At 37.4% G+C, this 16,316-nt stretch overlaps 2 protein-coding genes across 2 annotated transcripts in view; one reads left to right on the forward strand and one right to left on the reverse strand.

Annotated features, from left to right (window-relative positions):
* Nucleotides 1–1,403: 1,403 nt before the first annotated feature.
* LOC145204207 (uncharacterized) lies at nucleotides 1,404–6,643 on the reverse strand. The gene is made up of 7 exons (XM_080076679.1): nucleotides 6,072–6,643; nucleotides 5,735–5,794; nucleotides 5,001–5,170; nucleotides 4,443–4,642; nucleotides 3,755–3,973; nucleotides 3,191–3,310; nucleotides 1,404–1,512 (listed from the first exon to the last, which is right to left on the reverse strand). Exons 1-7 carry the CDS (start codon nucleotides 6,625–6,627, stop codon nucleotides 1,404–1,406), a joined length of 1,434 nt encoding a protein of 477 aa, XP_079932805.1. The 5' UTR covers nucleotides 6,628–6,643.
* The window catches only part of LOC145204206 (MAGUK p55 subfamily member 7-like), a 39,170-nt gene continuing 24,347 nt past the window's right edge, over nucleotides 1,494–16,316 (forward strand). Inside the window, exons 1-2 of the mRNA XM_080076678.1 lie at nucleotides 1,494–1,559; nucleotides 16,095–16,185. The gene's annotated coding sequence lies outside the window, so the exon portion shown is untranslated. The remainder of the gene's footprint in view (nucleotides 1,560–16,094; nucleotides 16,186–16,316) is intronic.

Raw genomic sequence — 16,316 nt, forward strand, 5'->3', positions numbered from 1 at the left:
CACTGCTGTTGCAAATATCGGCAAGGCTGGCGTGTTGAATGATATTATTCGACGAATCGTAAAACCCTGGGTTCTGTTAATATTAAAACTGTTATTAGTGGTTCTCATAACAACCACAGTTGCCTAGCAACATTCCATGACTTTCTGTCACTAAATTTTTGGGCACTAAATTGAGCAAATTGGTCCCATACTTCAGGGGTCGGCAACCTTTTTTGCACTGCGGACCGGTTTTGAAACTAAAATTTTATCGCGGACCGGTCTTAAAAAAACTACAAATATTTTGCAATGAAAACGCTGAAATTAGTTTATCATGCCCGGGATATATGGACAAAATGTTTTATAGCATTTAACCTGAAAAATTATACGGCCCGGTAACGAACTCCTCGCGGACCGGCGGTTGCCGACCACTGCCATACCTAACTTGATTTTTTTTTTCTCACACATAACTCTCGTATATCAAAAGCAACATTTTGTCTTGTAAACGAATTTAGCTGCATCTGTGAATTCTGACCAATCACAAGCCTGCTATAAATCACGTGTTGTTTTGTGATCCACTAACGTCTTTAAAATGAAAATTGATTGTGCAGTAAAGATTTCTAATCCTCGCATAGCAAAAATCGTGCGAAAAAAACAGTTGCATACAAAGAAAAACGACTTTTTTGAAACTTTTATAACCTACATTGCAAAAGAATTGAAGAATATATGCAAGAGAAATATACACAAGAAAAATGGAAACAAAACACCCGAATATAAAGGAAACATAAACAAATAAACACTTGCAAAATAGGTTTTGCCACAACACCACCATTTTGTCATGGAACATCATGTACTTGAATGCTTGATGGAGGGCTGGACGTTTTGCTAGAGATCTTTACACAAACTACAAATATAAACAAGACAGTTACTAAAAAATCTAGATTGAATATGAAAACAATTTGGAGTACGGTAATACGTCTGAATCTGCTATTAAAAAAATGTTCTTGTGAGGTGTGTTTCAAATTTACACTTTTTCCTATTATTGTTACGTCACTTTAGACATTTTCCCGCGGATAATCGCTCCGCTCATGTTTGTTTCTTTCGTTTTTCTTTGTTGCTCTTTTGCTCGGCGACATTTTTCCAGAAGCAATTGGCTTTGTTTTGATCAAACTAGCTGTTTTTGTTGCGTCCAGGCTTTAGGTACGGTTGTTTCAAAGTTGATTAGTTATTACTTGTGAAATGCTGTTAGTATTTGCTAGACCATATTTATACTTTTCAATAGTTTTGTTCAGCAAAACTTTTTTGTTCTTCAATAGTTTTTGTTTTGTTTCAGTCGGGCAAGTAAATTGCCTTGGAAGCAGAAACAACAGGAAAAGGTAGATTGGAAAATAAGTTAGTCAATAATATAATTTACCTTCTGCTGGTTTTTATCGAGACTGTGTGTGAAGTGTTTTGTGGACAGCCAGAGTTCGGGACTGGCAGAAGCCTTTACCACAATCTTCACATTTAAATGGCTTCTCCTTGGAATGAATATACCTGAAAAACATATACAGGAGTTGAAACAAGTCGCTATACATATGAAAGTAAGTACCAAGGTTTAACTGGACCCTAAAAAGCGTTTGATGCTGTTCTTTTTTTAGGCATAAAAAAATAAACGTTTGTTTTAAAAAAGTTTATTTTGGTGTTGATAATTTTCTTCACAACTCCTTTATTAGTAGAAAGATTTTTTACACTTATTACATTCGTAACCTTTGCACACATTTATTGAGAATCCGTATTTAGTTTAACAATGTTACATATGACTTTTATAGTGTTAGGTTGCTACATACAGTCAATATTTGGTGCGTCTGGTTTGCCTGTAATCCTTACAAAACGCCGATTTTAAAATCCTGTAGTTACACAATACATTTTTACGCCGGCCCTAGCCAAACACTTGCTCAGGGAAAAACTCCAATGAAAGGTCACGCAGTAAATCACATTGCGGCGTACTACTAAAGCTACTGCAACCATCGGCATTATTACGTCACGAGTGATGACGTCATGTGACCCCAAATAACGCGTGAACTTGGCCTTGTCAAAAAATCATTTTATCTGTTTTTTTGTTGTTGCTCAATTTTGGATTGGCTGTTGAAAGCAGAGAAAATGCTCTTGTTTTCTTTAGGCAACTAGCAATGACTTGTACGTTGTATATAGAGTTTTTTTCTAACAACCTTTCTTTTCGTGGCACACTTTGGCGTCCGACCACACAAAAGTTGTCAAAGGATAGTTAATTTTCAACTGTATAGTAGGGTGTATTACGTTAATGTCCAACAGAAAAAAAATGATAACCCATGTTTAAGTTGTTTAAGGTGGTAGTGTCTTTAAACCAGGGGTTCTTAACCAGGGGTGCTAGAACTGTTCCTAGGGGGTGCGGGGATGCTGAATCATTAAGGTTGGTTAGGTCTATTCTATTTAAGCAATTACAGAAGGGGGAGCGAAAATTGGTTGGTGATTTAAAAGGGGGTGCGAAAATTGGTTGCTGAATTGAATGGGGTGCAGCAAGGAAAAAAGGTTAAGAACCACTGCTTTAAACGTTGGGAAAACTTTACCCTTGCCAAAGCTCTGTGTGGTTAAAGTGAAACGGTAGCCAAGCAACTGTAGCAGTAATGTTTGTTCACTTAACTGTAACACATAAATTTGGTGTTAATGTTTGCCACCAAGGTACGTGACAAATATCAGGTACCACTGGTTGTTAGCAGGAAGAAATTTATGACACATTGTGAACCGCACCTAACGCGTGCTAACGACTCACATATTTCTGCAGTAACTACTGGCTTGACACAAATTATGAGGTCGTAAAGCATGACGCAGATTAGATTGTATCTGCCACTTGAGGGCGATATTAAAATAAATTAGCCTTTGGTGCTGCAGGCATTTGTATTTTGAGATAATTTGTTTGGTCCTGCGCTGCTTTGGAAGTTATTTTCGCTTGGTGGGCGTCTTAAAACTTTTGAAACAACTGTTTTTGAACATCATTGTGTCTTTTGATCTGTTAATTTCTAAGTGCCACTAAAAAATTGAGAAGTTTTCAAGTGTGTTTTCAATATTCGTTTTTGCGGAGTCTAACTTGTTATTTGATTTAGGGGATGAAAACCAAATATTGGTGTGTATAATAACGCTATAAAATTGTTTGTTACGTTGGAATTAATTTCAGATTATAACGACCGTTTCTTACCTGTGGTCACGGAGGTGGTCTTGTCGTCTGAAAGCTTTTTTGCAAATATCACAAACGTAAGGTCGTTCGTCGGTATGAGTTCGTTCGTGAATTAGAAGGTTGTAACTTTTCGTAAAATGCCTGCAAACAGGAATATCATTAGAAAAGTCTGTTTGGTTTCTAAAGGTTTGCACCGGCCCGTTTAATTCCACACACTGTGATTGGCGCCAATTTGACAGTTATTGAAAAGGTTTCGAAAATGTTCTATTTATTTTTAGGGAGTATAATTAATTTGACTTGGAAGCTAATAGAATTTTTTTGTGTGGTATTGTAATGATATATGAACTTCGATAAACTTCGGTAAATCGAATTTTGGTTTATCCGGATCTTGTCCTTATTCGGTTACAACTCTTGGAACAAATGTTTTGTAATGTGGTAAGGCTTTAACGACATCGGTTAATCCGGATATTCGCCTAATCCGGACATGTTTTTTGGTTCACACAGGTCCGGATTAACCGATATTTAATGTATTTACCCCAAATTTCCCAGCTTGCTGCAAAACAATATCAGAGAAAAACTTCTTACCTGCCACAATACTTGCATATAAATTGTCGTTTCGGTTTCGGGGTCTTTCCCGGTTTTCTGCCTCTCATCTTGCCTGTTTTCACATCGTTTGGATCACAGAGGGGTGACGTAATAAACCTCGGTGCCCCGGCGTGCAAGAAAGGGCCCCCGAAAATTGGGGCTCTGTCGGGAATTCCCGGGTGAAGGACACATGGTTTACAGGGGACGGGTAAGGTCGGTCTGTGTAGAAAGTAGGACATCTTGTGTTAGTTGAATTCTTATTACACAATTGCTTGTTTCTAGTTACAGTCAAAATATTCAGATTTCTTGTATTGATTCGTCAAAGCAGTGGTTCCTAAGGGAGCAATTTTAAAACTTCTTGGGAGGAATCTACTTTAATTTTTAAAAGTGGTTTGTAAATAGACAATTAAGCTTTGGAAATATAACCTGTGAAGTTAATGAAAGGCCCAATTGTAAATGATCTTTGTATGGTTTAAAATCTACTACGCAGTCTATTGGGGAGGAATGAAAATGTTATAAATTGTTTGGGGAGGAATTTGTTGATAAAGATCTGTTTTGTTGGTGCAAAGTATTTTGATTGTTCATTATAAATACATAAAGTATGTTACGAAGTAATAAGCATACGAAGTAATGGATATTTGAAGAAAGAATGTCATCTTTAAATGTTATTCAAAACGTTAAAAACTACCTTTTAGGTATCGCAGTATTTCCGTAGTTTCCAAGCGTCGCTCCGATTTGCATTCGGCTGTACATCTGCCGCAAGAGGGCGAAGTATGCGTTTTGCATGGGATCAGGGGCGATGTTGGGAACCGCCGGGAAATGTGGGTGAAATGGGAGCGGGAAAAGAGGGTGGGTTCCCGCTTTCGGGAAAAGCTGATTCGCATTCATCTGCAAAAAACGTTGACTTTTAAAAATGCCTCGGTTTTTTTTTCATATTGTGTTAAACTACCTGCGTTTTGTTTATCAATTGTAAAGTGTTCCACTGAACCGTACATAATGTCACTATGCTGTTGGTCGTTTCGAAAACGGTTACTGTATACTTATAACCCGATTTTGGAACTTACTTGCTTATTTGATGCTATTTTAATAATGCTATTTTAAGTAAGTTGTTCGGTAAATAGGTTAAGGTACAGTTCTATAACCTAGTAGTTTATTTCCAGGAAACATTTTGGGAACAGCATATTTCGTTTAATTTAAAAGCGGCAATTTTTTTTTTAAATTGTATAAGTGTGTTCTTAAACCTTACCATTTGCGGGATAGGAGGGGGATTCATGGGTAGAAGCTGGGGTAGGGGGAAGTCCCTGGGATGTGGGTCAGCTCTTGCATCACAATGTGGTGGTGAGGGAAGTCGGTATAAAGTGGGTGAGGTATGAGCAGATTGTGAGTGGTTCAAGTCCTGTGGGCCTGGCGTATTTGCTGCGAAGTAAAGTTATTTCTTAACATGCGAGTTAGGGTTGGGGTTTTTGACATGGTTTCGCTCGCTTTAAACTATTTAGACTTGTGTTTTTCTTTCGTTTTTACGCGACGCTTGTTTCGCACCTTTTTATTTTTTCATGTGACTCAAGTGTATATGAACAGGTGTAACTGATGATTCCCTTCATATCACTGATGGTGGCATGTGCATTTGCCGAACCGTTTGAAATATAAAGCATGTCGCTTTTTACGTCTATTTGGCCTGTTATTTTCGCCATTACAAATGTAGCAGTTGTCTGAATAAAAATACTTCTTTCAGCATGGGTGATGCGTAACAATAAAGTGGTACGCAACCGCAGAAAGTTTGGGAATCATTGCTCTAAAATGTTTCAAAGTTCCAATGTGCTATCAAAAGCACAAACCAAAGAGGTTAATTTAGCAAAAACTAGAAAGAATAAAATAACTGGTAAATTTGAAAAATTTCCAAAAAAAAATTTGTTTTGTTTAAAGTAAACATTTTTTTAAGATAAATAATATTATCTTCTTATTTCACTCGTACAACCGTACCTTCAATCGTGTTTTCGTCTGAGATTGATTCCGCTAGTCTTCGAAAATCTACTTTTGAACCTGCACAACGTAAAATTGTAAATTGACCTGTTCAAGATATTGCTGCCATGTCAAAAACAATGTTTTTAATACAAGATTTGTTGTTTTAAAACACGAGGGTTTTGTTTTGCTGGCTGAGTAAGCACTTTTAAAAGATTTTCAACGGTTTTTGTCTGCTGTGTTTATTGCTTTTGCTATGTTAGTATATTTCCTATGTCAGTACTTAGCTGAATGAAATATGCATGCGTTATTTGCCACGTGGCGAGTGTCCGCCATATTTCAATTTTTAAACCCTCACCTTTAGTTTTGGGAACATGCTCTTCTTCTTGGCTGCAAAATCTAGGTTCATGTCCCGCCAAGTCTCCACCATTTTCCCGATACGCTTCTGTATTCTTAACGCGCTTGCTTTGTCGTTCAGTTGGTTCCAATTTTCGTTTTTCTGTGAAATTCCCGGGTGGTGATCGCACATTAGAGGGTGACAACGGCGGGGTAATATCATGGGATGTTGTAGCCACTTTGACATCCCTATGGGTCTTAACAGGGGTCAAAACATCACCGGTTTCGGTCGGGGGGCTAGGGAAACTCCGATTAAAGTCATTGTCAGTGTCGTTTTGCTTTTTTAGGCCCTTACTCGTCACTTGGTTGACCGGGTTGAGAATAAAACTGTCGTAGGTGCAGTTGGGTGTTGTGAAAAACGGATAACTGGCGTTAAAATTTCGCATGGTTTCAAGGAATTGGTTGTGCAGCGACGGCTGGTGGCTCGATAGTGGCGAACCCATCTCTTTCATCGGGCTAATGTCATGCGAGAAGCCCAGGCTAGTCAGAAATTCGGCGTTTAAGCGACCAGAGGCCATATTGTTTTTGCTAACTTTTAATCTGTTTTGAAAATAAAATAACAAAACTTGATTAGAATGAAATTAACCTAGGAACAGAAACGAAGCGATACAATATAGGCCTAAAACAATCAGTCAAACAAAATAGCTAAACAACCCTAGTGCTTGTGTAACTTATTTTTCGTGTGACCAATAAGTGCTCTTTTCTTGAAGGCATGTACATTCCCCCTACCCTGCGGGCGTTTTTCTGTTTTTAATGAACAGTTTATGCACGTTGTCCTAATTTGTGTACAATTGTGAGGTGATTCCAATGGGAACACCCGATTCGGTGTGAAAATAAATCTTTGCAGCTTCACTATGCTGGTATTGGCGACTTTACCCTGATTTACAGTACAGCATTTAAGACATATTGTATATTAACCAATTAAAATGTAAAGATATAGAGCAGCTGCGACACTGTTATTAAAACGCCTTCAATTAAGTATGCTGTCCCTATTGACAAAAATACGTGTTATATTTTTACGACGTTTTTTTTGTTAGCATTGCTGCTACCAGGGGCGTATCCAGAAATTTTTAAAGGTGGGGGTCCAACGTTTTATTTTGGGAAATTCACTAATGACGTCATTATACGTCATTAGATCGCTTTGAAAAATTTTCCACACAGAAGTGCTTAACCGCACGAGACTGAATACGTAATTGACATGTCAAAATGCCACTAAATTGTCGCTTATTTCGTTTTCTGGTTCAAAACGACGCGTTAAGCGGCAAAACGCTTTGTCCAAAATTGTAAGCAGGCCCAAAACCGAAACCCGGTCCAACTTTCGACTTTGGCGGTTTCTCCACCTGTCCAGTTGGCAGAACGACAAATTATTTTAGCAAAAGCTTTGTAGTTTTCTGATCCCGCCGCTGCTATTTAGCTTACTCAGCAAAACTGCAGTCAGGCAATCAAAATCGTTGCTTAAAAAAACGGGCAGCAATTTCTAAAGAACTGAACGCCTTTCTAAAGCGGCAAACCTACTGCTAAGTTGCGCAATGTCACGGATGCACTAAAGTTGATAACTGCAGAAGCCAAAAATTGTGCCTGGCGAGTGGCAACTAATACGTGTTTGTCAGGTCGAAACTGTTAAGTTATTTAATTATCAACAAAGTTAACAGAAACAATACAACATTAAACGTTTTTAACCATTTTTACTCGGTTTACATTGTTTTACTGCAAAAAGAATTGCATTTAGTACATTTAACACTAACAAAAACAAATTAAAACCAGCGTTCTTACCGGAACGTAACTTTTCGCTTGTTAGCGCATAAAACTCCTTGTTAAACCCTTGTTACGTCACAATCGGACATATACAGAAACAGACGAATATAATCGAGCACGGATTAAAATATTGACCGAAAATAAGATGCTTCATTACGTATACGTCTGTCAGAAACCACCACCGGCAATAATGTAATAAGCCTTGTAACAAAGCAACAGTAAGCCTAGTCGGTTCGTCCCTTCTCGAGCAAATACTTGAAATGACAAACGCTCTACGCAACGCCCAAACGAAATAAACGCGATCACACGTCGCACTGGGCTCGATCAGTTAGCAAATATCCGAGCCCCTTTTCGTTTTACGTCAGTGACGACTTCATTACGTGACAAAAACTATGCGTTTGGGGGTTCAACAGCCCCTAGGTCGTTCACCCCTAGTTGGGTTGTGTCGCAAAAGTTTCTGATTTTTACAAGCATCAACCAAACAAGCAAACGATGACAATAAACGCGCAGGTATAGCCCCGTCGTTAGATGGTGCTACTGTTAGCATCGCATCTCGAACAAACATTGTAACATCATTTTTATTGCGACCTAAAATAACGCCGCTGTAGTCTTGGTTCTGTCACGTGACCACAGTCGCTAGAAGTCATTGACCTTGATAATTTCGCGAAAGGTCATTGTACTGTTCCTATAAGCAACTTAACAAACACATGGAAATTAAATTGTGCTGTATTTTTATTGTACAGTTCACCCATAATTTTGTTGATAATTTATTAATAGTATGGTTATGAACTGGTCGCTTAAAATATCGAAAATGGTTTTAGAGCGAAATTCATTTTTTTATTGCAGCATACTTTTTTTCTGCCGTTATTTTTAGTCTAATTATGATCATGAAAACTTTACCCAGCAAGGCAAAATCCTAGAAATATTTCTGATTCGAAATGTGCATATACAAATAGCAAATTATATAACACAAATAAACAGACGTATAAAGTCCGTTTTATTTTGGGGCGCGCTTTAAATCTACTCAGCAAAATGGTTTACGATTGGTATTTCACTTTCACACATAATTTCTTTTAAATCTGTAAATTTTTCGAAACCTGTGTACAGATCTGTTCATAAGTTTCGCTCTATTTGGGTCGTTATTCTTATTATTAAACTTTTACATTTTATAATTTGGAGAAAGTATTGCAAAGTCTATGGTGTTGTTTTCGACTTGCTCATCTGGTTTGCGTGCGAGGGTGTTCAATCTTAGCAGTAGCTCACTGATGGTTCTGTGTTTTACGATCCAGCAAACGATCGTATAACTACCAAATTTCGACGTCACTTTTAATCGCCGAAAAAAATCCATCAAATCCCCGCGCAGTAAATCTGTTCGGGCCGAAGTGATTCCTGGTTCGGCCGTAAATAACCCAACGTTGTAATAACCATCAGAGCGGCTCGTTAACTCATGCCGTACTTCGCCCCTCAAGCGGGAGCCAAACTCGTAAAATATCCAGTGTTTGTCTGCCCGGCCTTCTCCAGCATACAGTAGCTGTCATTGTGGAAGCTTGAATCAAATATGGCGACCCGCCCAATGCTAAGACGCCAAGTGATAATTCAAACTCATAAAATGTTAGATATTAAATAGAGGATATATTGCGATAACTTAAGACGTGTACGAGTATGTTATTGGCATTTTTGAGTCTTTTGGTAAACTGCTCATAATATTTTAGAGCGTTTAACCAAATGCATTTTGGTGCCATGAAAATTTGAAATAAGTTATTTATTGAAACCCTTATTACTGTATAAAGTTGATAGACATACAAGTCAAAATTATACTCAGATATGCTTAAACAAAAACATCGTTGTTTTAACAAAGACTACAATTTTAGATACAAATTTACCACTGGTTATGTCAGCACAATAATACTACGCTTTTAAGGCATTTCAGCATATGTGCATTTCCATTATGACCATGGAAACAATTCATCTTTCACATGCTATTTAATTTGCAAAGACTTTAGTTTATTCATTAGTGCTTAGGTTATTGATCTGTGAGCCTATTTATGTATAGTATAAATATATATTACTTGTGTTTATTTGTTTCATTTTACAGCTGATCAAAACACGGCCGTTGCCTGACGTGGTACGTTTGATAAAGCGCCCTGCAAATAAGTTTTAACGACCCCATGTGCGTATTAACTTTTCTGATCTCAGAAAGCTTGAAAGAAGGTCGTTGACATGTGATATACGAAGCAATAATAAATCGATCAAGATGACACGCTTGGTATAAATTTTAGCCAAAGGTCTCGACTCCATAGTAGTTTTAAGTTCCCATATAAAGCGGAATGCTTGTACTTTTCTGTAAACGGCGGCCAAAACCATATTACACTTACTTGTTTGCCTTTAAAAATAATCCCTTTAGATATATTGGACAAACATTTATAAGGGGTTGTAACACTTTGTAATATACTGAAGTATTTAATCTGAAAATATTTTGGTAGCTTTAACGCATTTAAATTATAGTGGTCAATTTGTGTTGACATTTTTTTGTCCCATTTTTACCCAAATGCGATTTTGTGTCATTGCTTTGGCTACCCATAAACTGTAAAACAATTATTAGTACGTAATTTAATCAAAAATTGCCAGATAACTTGTGTATATAGAATACATTATTGACAACAGTGATTGTTGGAACGTCTGTAAGATGTATATATTCTTTATGCAAGTTCTCTGGCAGTTGTGTTTTTGCTTAAATTACTCTTCTAGTCTGTGTATAGTGTTCCTATCAAATCATGCAAAATAATAAAAACCCTTACAAGCCTTACTAAAAAGTTTGAAAATATACCAAACACAACAAATTTGTACATGACGTTATACTCGTAATTGAAACTTAAAGCTCGAATCACCCAGTCCGTTGCTTGGTGGGTGCTGAAGACTAAAAATCCTTATAGCAATAGATGTAAGTTCCGAAAAATCACTTAGTCGTTCACCCTTTGGTTTTAAAGATTAAAGCGAAATATATATATCTTTAAAACCAAAGGGTGAACGACTAAGTGATTTTTCGGAACTTACATCTACATGACGTTATTCATAGATTGGGGCCTTTCTTTGCAAACCGTGGATTGACAATAAAATTTATCTCGCCATTTTGTATTCAATCTCGTCACTATTCAGTTTTTTTTTCCGGAAGCATATGCGATTTTTGTTTTCATAAACAAAATTGTAATTTCTAGACAACTTAGCATTGCAAAAACAATATCCCGACCCAAAATCTGTACAATATCATACTTCCTTTGCAATAAAATGGCGACGAATTCCAAACTACTTTTGCCATATTTTGATGGCGCATTTTGTGCAAATTACTTTTTCTAACTTTGCATAAAGCATCAAATATATATCCTTACTCAATATATGTATATATATTCTATTATTAATCCAATGTGGAATTTGTAATTATACAGTCATCTAAAAAGCCCTATTGACGTACGTTAATAATACTTCTCTTTAACATCTCTGACAGTTAACAAAATGAAACAATAAAACGAATCTTAAATTCAATTGTTCGGTTACCAACCTAATTTCTCTCGACTATTATTTCTTTCCTAAGAGATACATACAGTCCATCACAGCATGACAAAAACACTTGGGCTTGCGACTATCTTTACTGTTAAAATTAATTTTGGTGCTCATTTTCAGACATCAGTGTATAACGTGCTGGTTTTATTCATACAAACTAAAAATATTTTAACTGCAATATTGGAAAATTACTTACATACTTAACATCTAAACTGTTTAATAACTTGCGTCGTGTTGCCGTTTTTCTGTCAGATCAGAAAGGCCAGCGCGCCGGCCACTGCAAATACACACTGCGTTGTGGCAGTAAATACGACTCGCCTGATTAACGTGCAAATGCGTCGCCCTATCGCCGAATTATGAACTGCTCCTCGCCACGCTGGTGGCAGAGTTATACTGGGCTATGTTTGCTTTAGATTGCCGTCATTTCTCTGGGTGCTAATAGTCGAAGTTCTGCCTCGCGGGCGGAAGGACAATGTATTGTACACACTCACTGGAATTTAATATTAGGGATTGAAAATTTGCTGGGTCGCCCGCAAATCTATGGAAGCTTTTTGTAGAAATCTTATTTCGTGCTCAACTTTGCTGGAGCTTCCATCAAATAGACTCTCAGGGTTGTGTAAATTGCAGCGATTGTCAAAAGAGACGGTAGCTAAACATGAAATCTACAAGTCCGCCCTTGTCGTCATATCCAAACTTAAATGAATGCGATTAAATGTCGTCCATGAAGAAACTTATTACTTGTGCCTTATGTGCACTTTAAATACTGCTTTTTTCCATTTTGGTTTCTTTTTTGTAACTTACAAATACTTTTTGTATGAAAATAATGGTGCTTGTTAAACTATAGAAAAGTGACCTACTTTGTTTTTCCCCGTTTTGGCAAAATATGTATTTCGATTTGTAATGTTTACGAAAACGTTTTCTTTTTTGCTTATTATGATCCAAGTGTTTTTTTTTTTACCTCAATACACTTTCGAAATGACAATTTTGTGATTAGAAAGCTAAATTGTAACTTTATTACACTGAATAAAAAAGTAAGAACACTGGGTCCGTTTCGTGTTTTAATCCTTTTTTCCCCATTTGCTTCTGTTGTCTCGGTGTTTGAGTTCAACACTTCACTTGACAATCTTATATCAAAGCTTTCGCATAGATTGCAGGTCTGTTAATGGGCCCTTGACATTACAGCGGCTTGGAGGCGGTTTCGCCCAACCCCGGCTCAAACTGTTGACTTTCGCGGAATATGAAAAGCAAATTAACGGTGTTACGCTTGTGTTTTTACGTGGTCGTCGCCGCGGTGGTACAGATGAAAAGGTAACGGCGGTTATATTATCACATCGCGCCTAACCCTGTCTCGGAAGTGAAGGTTTGCCGAATCGTGATGAAGAGTCGTTGAGTGGTTGACCAAACCGCTTCCTCAAACGCTCGCGCGCCAGATAAAGGCAGAGGCACGATAAGGCCCTTCCGGTCACAGTTTTTCGTCGCCCCCCTTATGTGCCACTGTTGTTGATTTTGCTGCCTAGATACACTGGTTGCCCTGCGAATTGACGCAAATTTGACGTCTGTTCTCCTGCTACGTGAATTGTAACCTGTCCTTGACCCATAGATGAAAGGAGATTACATTTGTCAAGTAATATTTGCCGTATTAATAGACCTGTTTTGGTGATTGCGAGAAAGTTCAATTATAATCAATTATAAAGCGAAAGGCTGAAAATAGTTTACAAATCTGACCAAACCCCAACACCGATTGATGTTAAAAGAACATCTCATAAATTTATTTGTTTTTCTCTTTAAATCGACGACTTGTTTGTTTGTTACTTACCCCGGATATTTTAAACAACTATATTTAATCTTTGTGTGTGAATTGAAGAAAACAACCTCTGGTAACTTACGTACGTTTCCAGCCGTTTGTTGTTGCAGTCTAATATCATTAATTGTTGCAACCTAAAAGCAAAAAGAAGTTTTAAAAGTCGACTTGGAACTAAATTGAAATAATACGTTTGACACAATTTGGTCCTAAAAACTTGATTTCGAATATAGATCTTAATTCTAGATACATAGTGGCGACGTCCAATTTTTTTAGAAAGTTTTATTTGCATTTTGGAGAAATTAACTGACAGACAATGCAGCAAGGCGATTGCAAAGATGCTGCAAACAGCGAACCTCGCGGTGGCTTTATTTATCCGACAAATCGTTTTCGGCGTCGCAATGAAACGCTTACAGTTTATATATCGCAATATGTGCCTTGTGCCGCGCGACCGGGATGACAAACAAGTGATCACAATGGAGCAAAGCCGGTATATCGACCACCCTGGGTCTTGTGTCACTCTCTGTTTCCAGCTACGTGCGGGAACAAAGACCTGGGACTATTGACCGCTGGCCCATCCTCAGTAGCACACCGGATCCTGGCCGCCCTCTTTTCCGTTTGGTTCATGATTGGCAGCTCCCAACTCAATGACGTTATTTGCAGACGCCCGGTCTGCACTCGCTGATCCCGCCGCCAAGCTATTGTTCGGTCGCGTACCTCGATTCTGCTAATTGCCCCGCAGCGGGACAATGGAGCCGCATTTGCGGGCAAATATTTAAACACATACCGGTGTTTGGTCCGTTAGCAGCGCGTCTCATGTCATGTCGCTTATGTGGCGTAAATGGAGTGATGAATGTTTGCCAAACATCTGGTTGTTATTGTGTTACGACGTCGATTTTTACCACTTGTGTAAAAAAGACACTTTAGCCTCCGGTTGATGTATTTGTTTTTACAGACCCTCGCTTATATACCATAAAACTTGGACTAAAAACGACACAAACGTGTTTATAAAGCCACTGAAAGTAAATTAAAAATGTGAAAGTAATTTAGATTATGTTTAAATCAGCGGCAGAATCTATCGGGTGGCAATATTTTAGGGTGTAATGTGATAAATATTTCACTCATTTGGTGTTTTTACTGGAAATAGGCTGTTGGCTTTATGGTCATTAATTTTGTTGGTGTTGAAATTTTTATCACATAACACCGTTTACCGATTTTTTTCAACGTTTATTGCTCATAAACGACCGTATGGCGACCGAAAGTGAGGCCCTCGGTTGAAAATCCAAATGAAAAATATTAAAACTATACTTCATTTTGTAAAACGTATCATATTAAGATGATTATTCTGATTCTCAAATACTTGTAACGTTAACACAAACATCTGCGCCCTGCTTTGAAAGGTTGAAATTATGCCTTAGTTAAGATATATTCACTTCAAACACTCATTTGCTAAGATCGTTTCTTAAACCAAAAAAACTGTACAGTTTTAAATTTTTTTTAAAACCTAAAATAAGACCAAACCAGTTATTTTTTGTGATCTGTTTTGGACATAATGTTTCTTTTTTTGTATTGATCCGTCATTAATTCGAGTCATGAGCTTTACAAAACGCAAACGGTCGCACAAATTGAAAACGCTTGTGCTTATTGAAGTTTTTTTGCGCTGTATCAAAGGCTTGAAGGATGTCTATTATCTATCAAACAAACACCAAACAAAGTATCTTTTCTTTGTCATATGTGTATTTTTTCACGTGTCACCTGTCAAATTTTTGTCACCACACCCGTGTGCCACTCCCGCCTGTCACTGACACTCAGAAATGGGATTAGCAGCGGTGTGAACGACCTCTAGATCCCGCAAACATTTCAGATCGGTTACTTTTCTATCGGACGAGAATTTGCTCGCCTTTGTGTTGAGCATCCGTCCGGTTAGGAAGGGCCCTGACAATTTCACATCCTTTTGTTGAACGGGTCTGCTCGATGTCACCGTGTCCTTGGGTCAATAGCGACTCGTGCTTGCTATTTGTGTGTCTGTGTGTGCGACCTTTCTGACTGGGAGGCTGGTTTTTGCTTGTAATGGGATTGTCAACCCTCGCAACAACCGCCTTTGTGATTTATCGCAAATTCAAGCTGGCGTATTTTTAGAATGATTTTAAATGGTTTCAAAAAAAGGATCAATAAAAATCGAATTGATGTTGGTAGCAGAGGGCGTAGCTGTTTTTTTTTGCTGTCTACGGTCCCCCAAAATAGTATTAGGTATATTAGTATATTATATTATGTTTATTTGGAAATAGTTTAACATTTTATAAACAACCTTTTTATATTAGCGATAAATAAACTACGTCCCTGCACTCTGTTGTATGCGAAAAAAAATTAACATATTGTGATCAGCATTGCCTATTTCAGTGTCATTAAATATAAGCACCATTTTGTAAAGTGTGAAAAACAGATGGAAAAATAAATGAATTGTTTTGCGTGTTTTATGCTCAGCCGCCTATAATCGTTCAACAATTTTGCATCTTCAATATTTTTTTTTTCTGAAAATTATTCTGATGCCAGTTTTTCAATAAATGGTCACAATTATTCAAACATAGTACAAAATTGTTACTAATTCAAGGAGCACAAATAATATTATTTTTAAAATACCTTGAATACATACTTAAAAATATAATCACCCATCTCGTTGCTTGGTGGATGAAGACTATAATGAACCTTATGCCTGTAAATTAAAGTGCATGAAAAAACATTTAGTCATTCGTCTTTATACTTAGCCTACGTCAGGTTTAGATATATATTTATATGTATATTTTTGCTTTAACAGTACCATTAGTATCTTGTTCAAATAAAAAACATAATTTTTTTACCGATTTATTACAGAAAAATGACATGCAAATTCATAAGAGCTTATTGAATCTCGGCGGAGTTTCGAGCAAGTTACGGAAGCAGAGGAGTTCATTTTCCGCAGCAGGTGTGTAATTATAACGTGGAGGTCTTGTCAACACTGATTGCTCACTGATAAGAAAGTCAAAACGTGATTTCGTCAAGCACTACGTAATTCGAAAGCAAATAATCGTCAGCGTTTGAGTTAACATGGAGAGG

This window comes from Phallusia mammillata, chromosome 8, assembly GCF_965637545.1.
Source record: "Phallusia mammillata chromosome 8, kaPhaMamm4.hap1.1, whole genome shotgun sequence".
Taxonomy (NCBI): Eukaryota; Metazoa; Chordata; class Ascidiacea; order Phlebobranchia; family Ascidiidae; genus Phallusia; species Phallusia mammillata.

Excerpts from the sequence above, each read along its gene's own strand:
- LOC145204207 (XM_080076679.1), bottom strand. The coding sequence starts at position 6,627 with ATGGCCTCTGGTCGCTTAAACGCCGAATTTCTGACTAGCCTGGGCTTC. Across the intron at positions 4,643-5,000 it reads CCCCTCCTATCCCGCAAATG|ATGAATGCGAATCAGCTTTT; the intron begins GTAAGGTTTAAG and ends CGTTTTTTGCAG. Across the intron at positions 3,311-3,754 it reads ATATGCAAGTATTGTGGCAG|GCATTTTACGAAAAGTTACA; the intron begins GTAAGAAGTTTT and ends TCCTGTTTGCAG.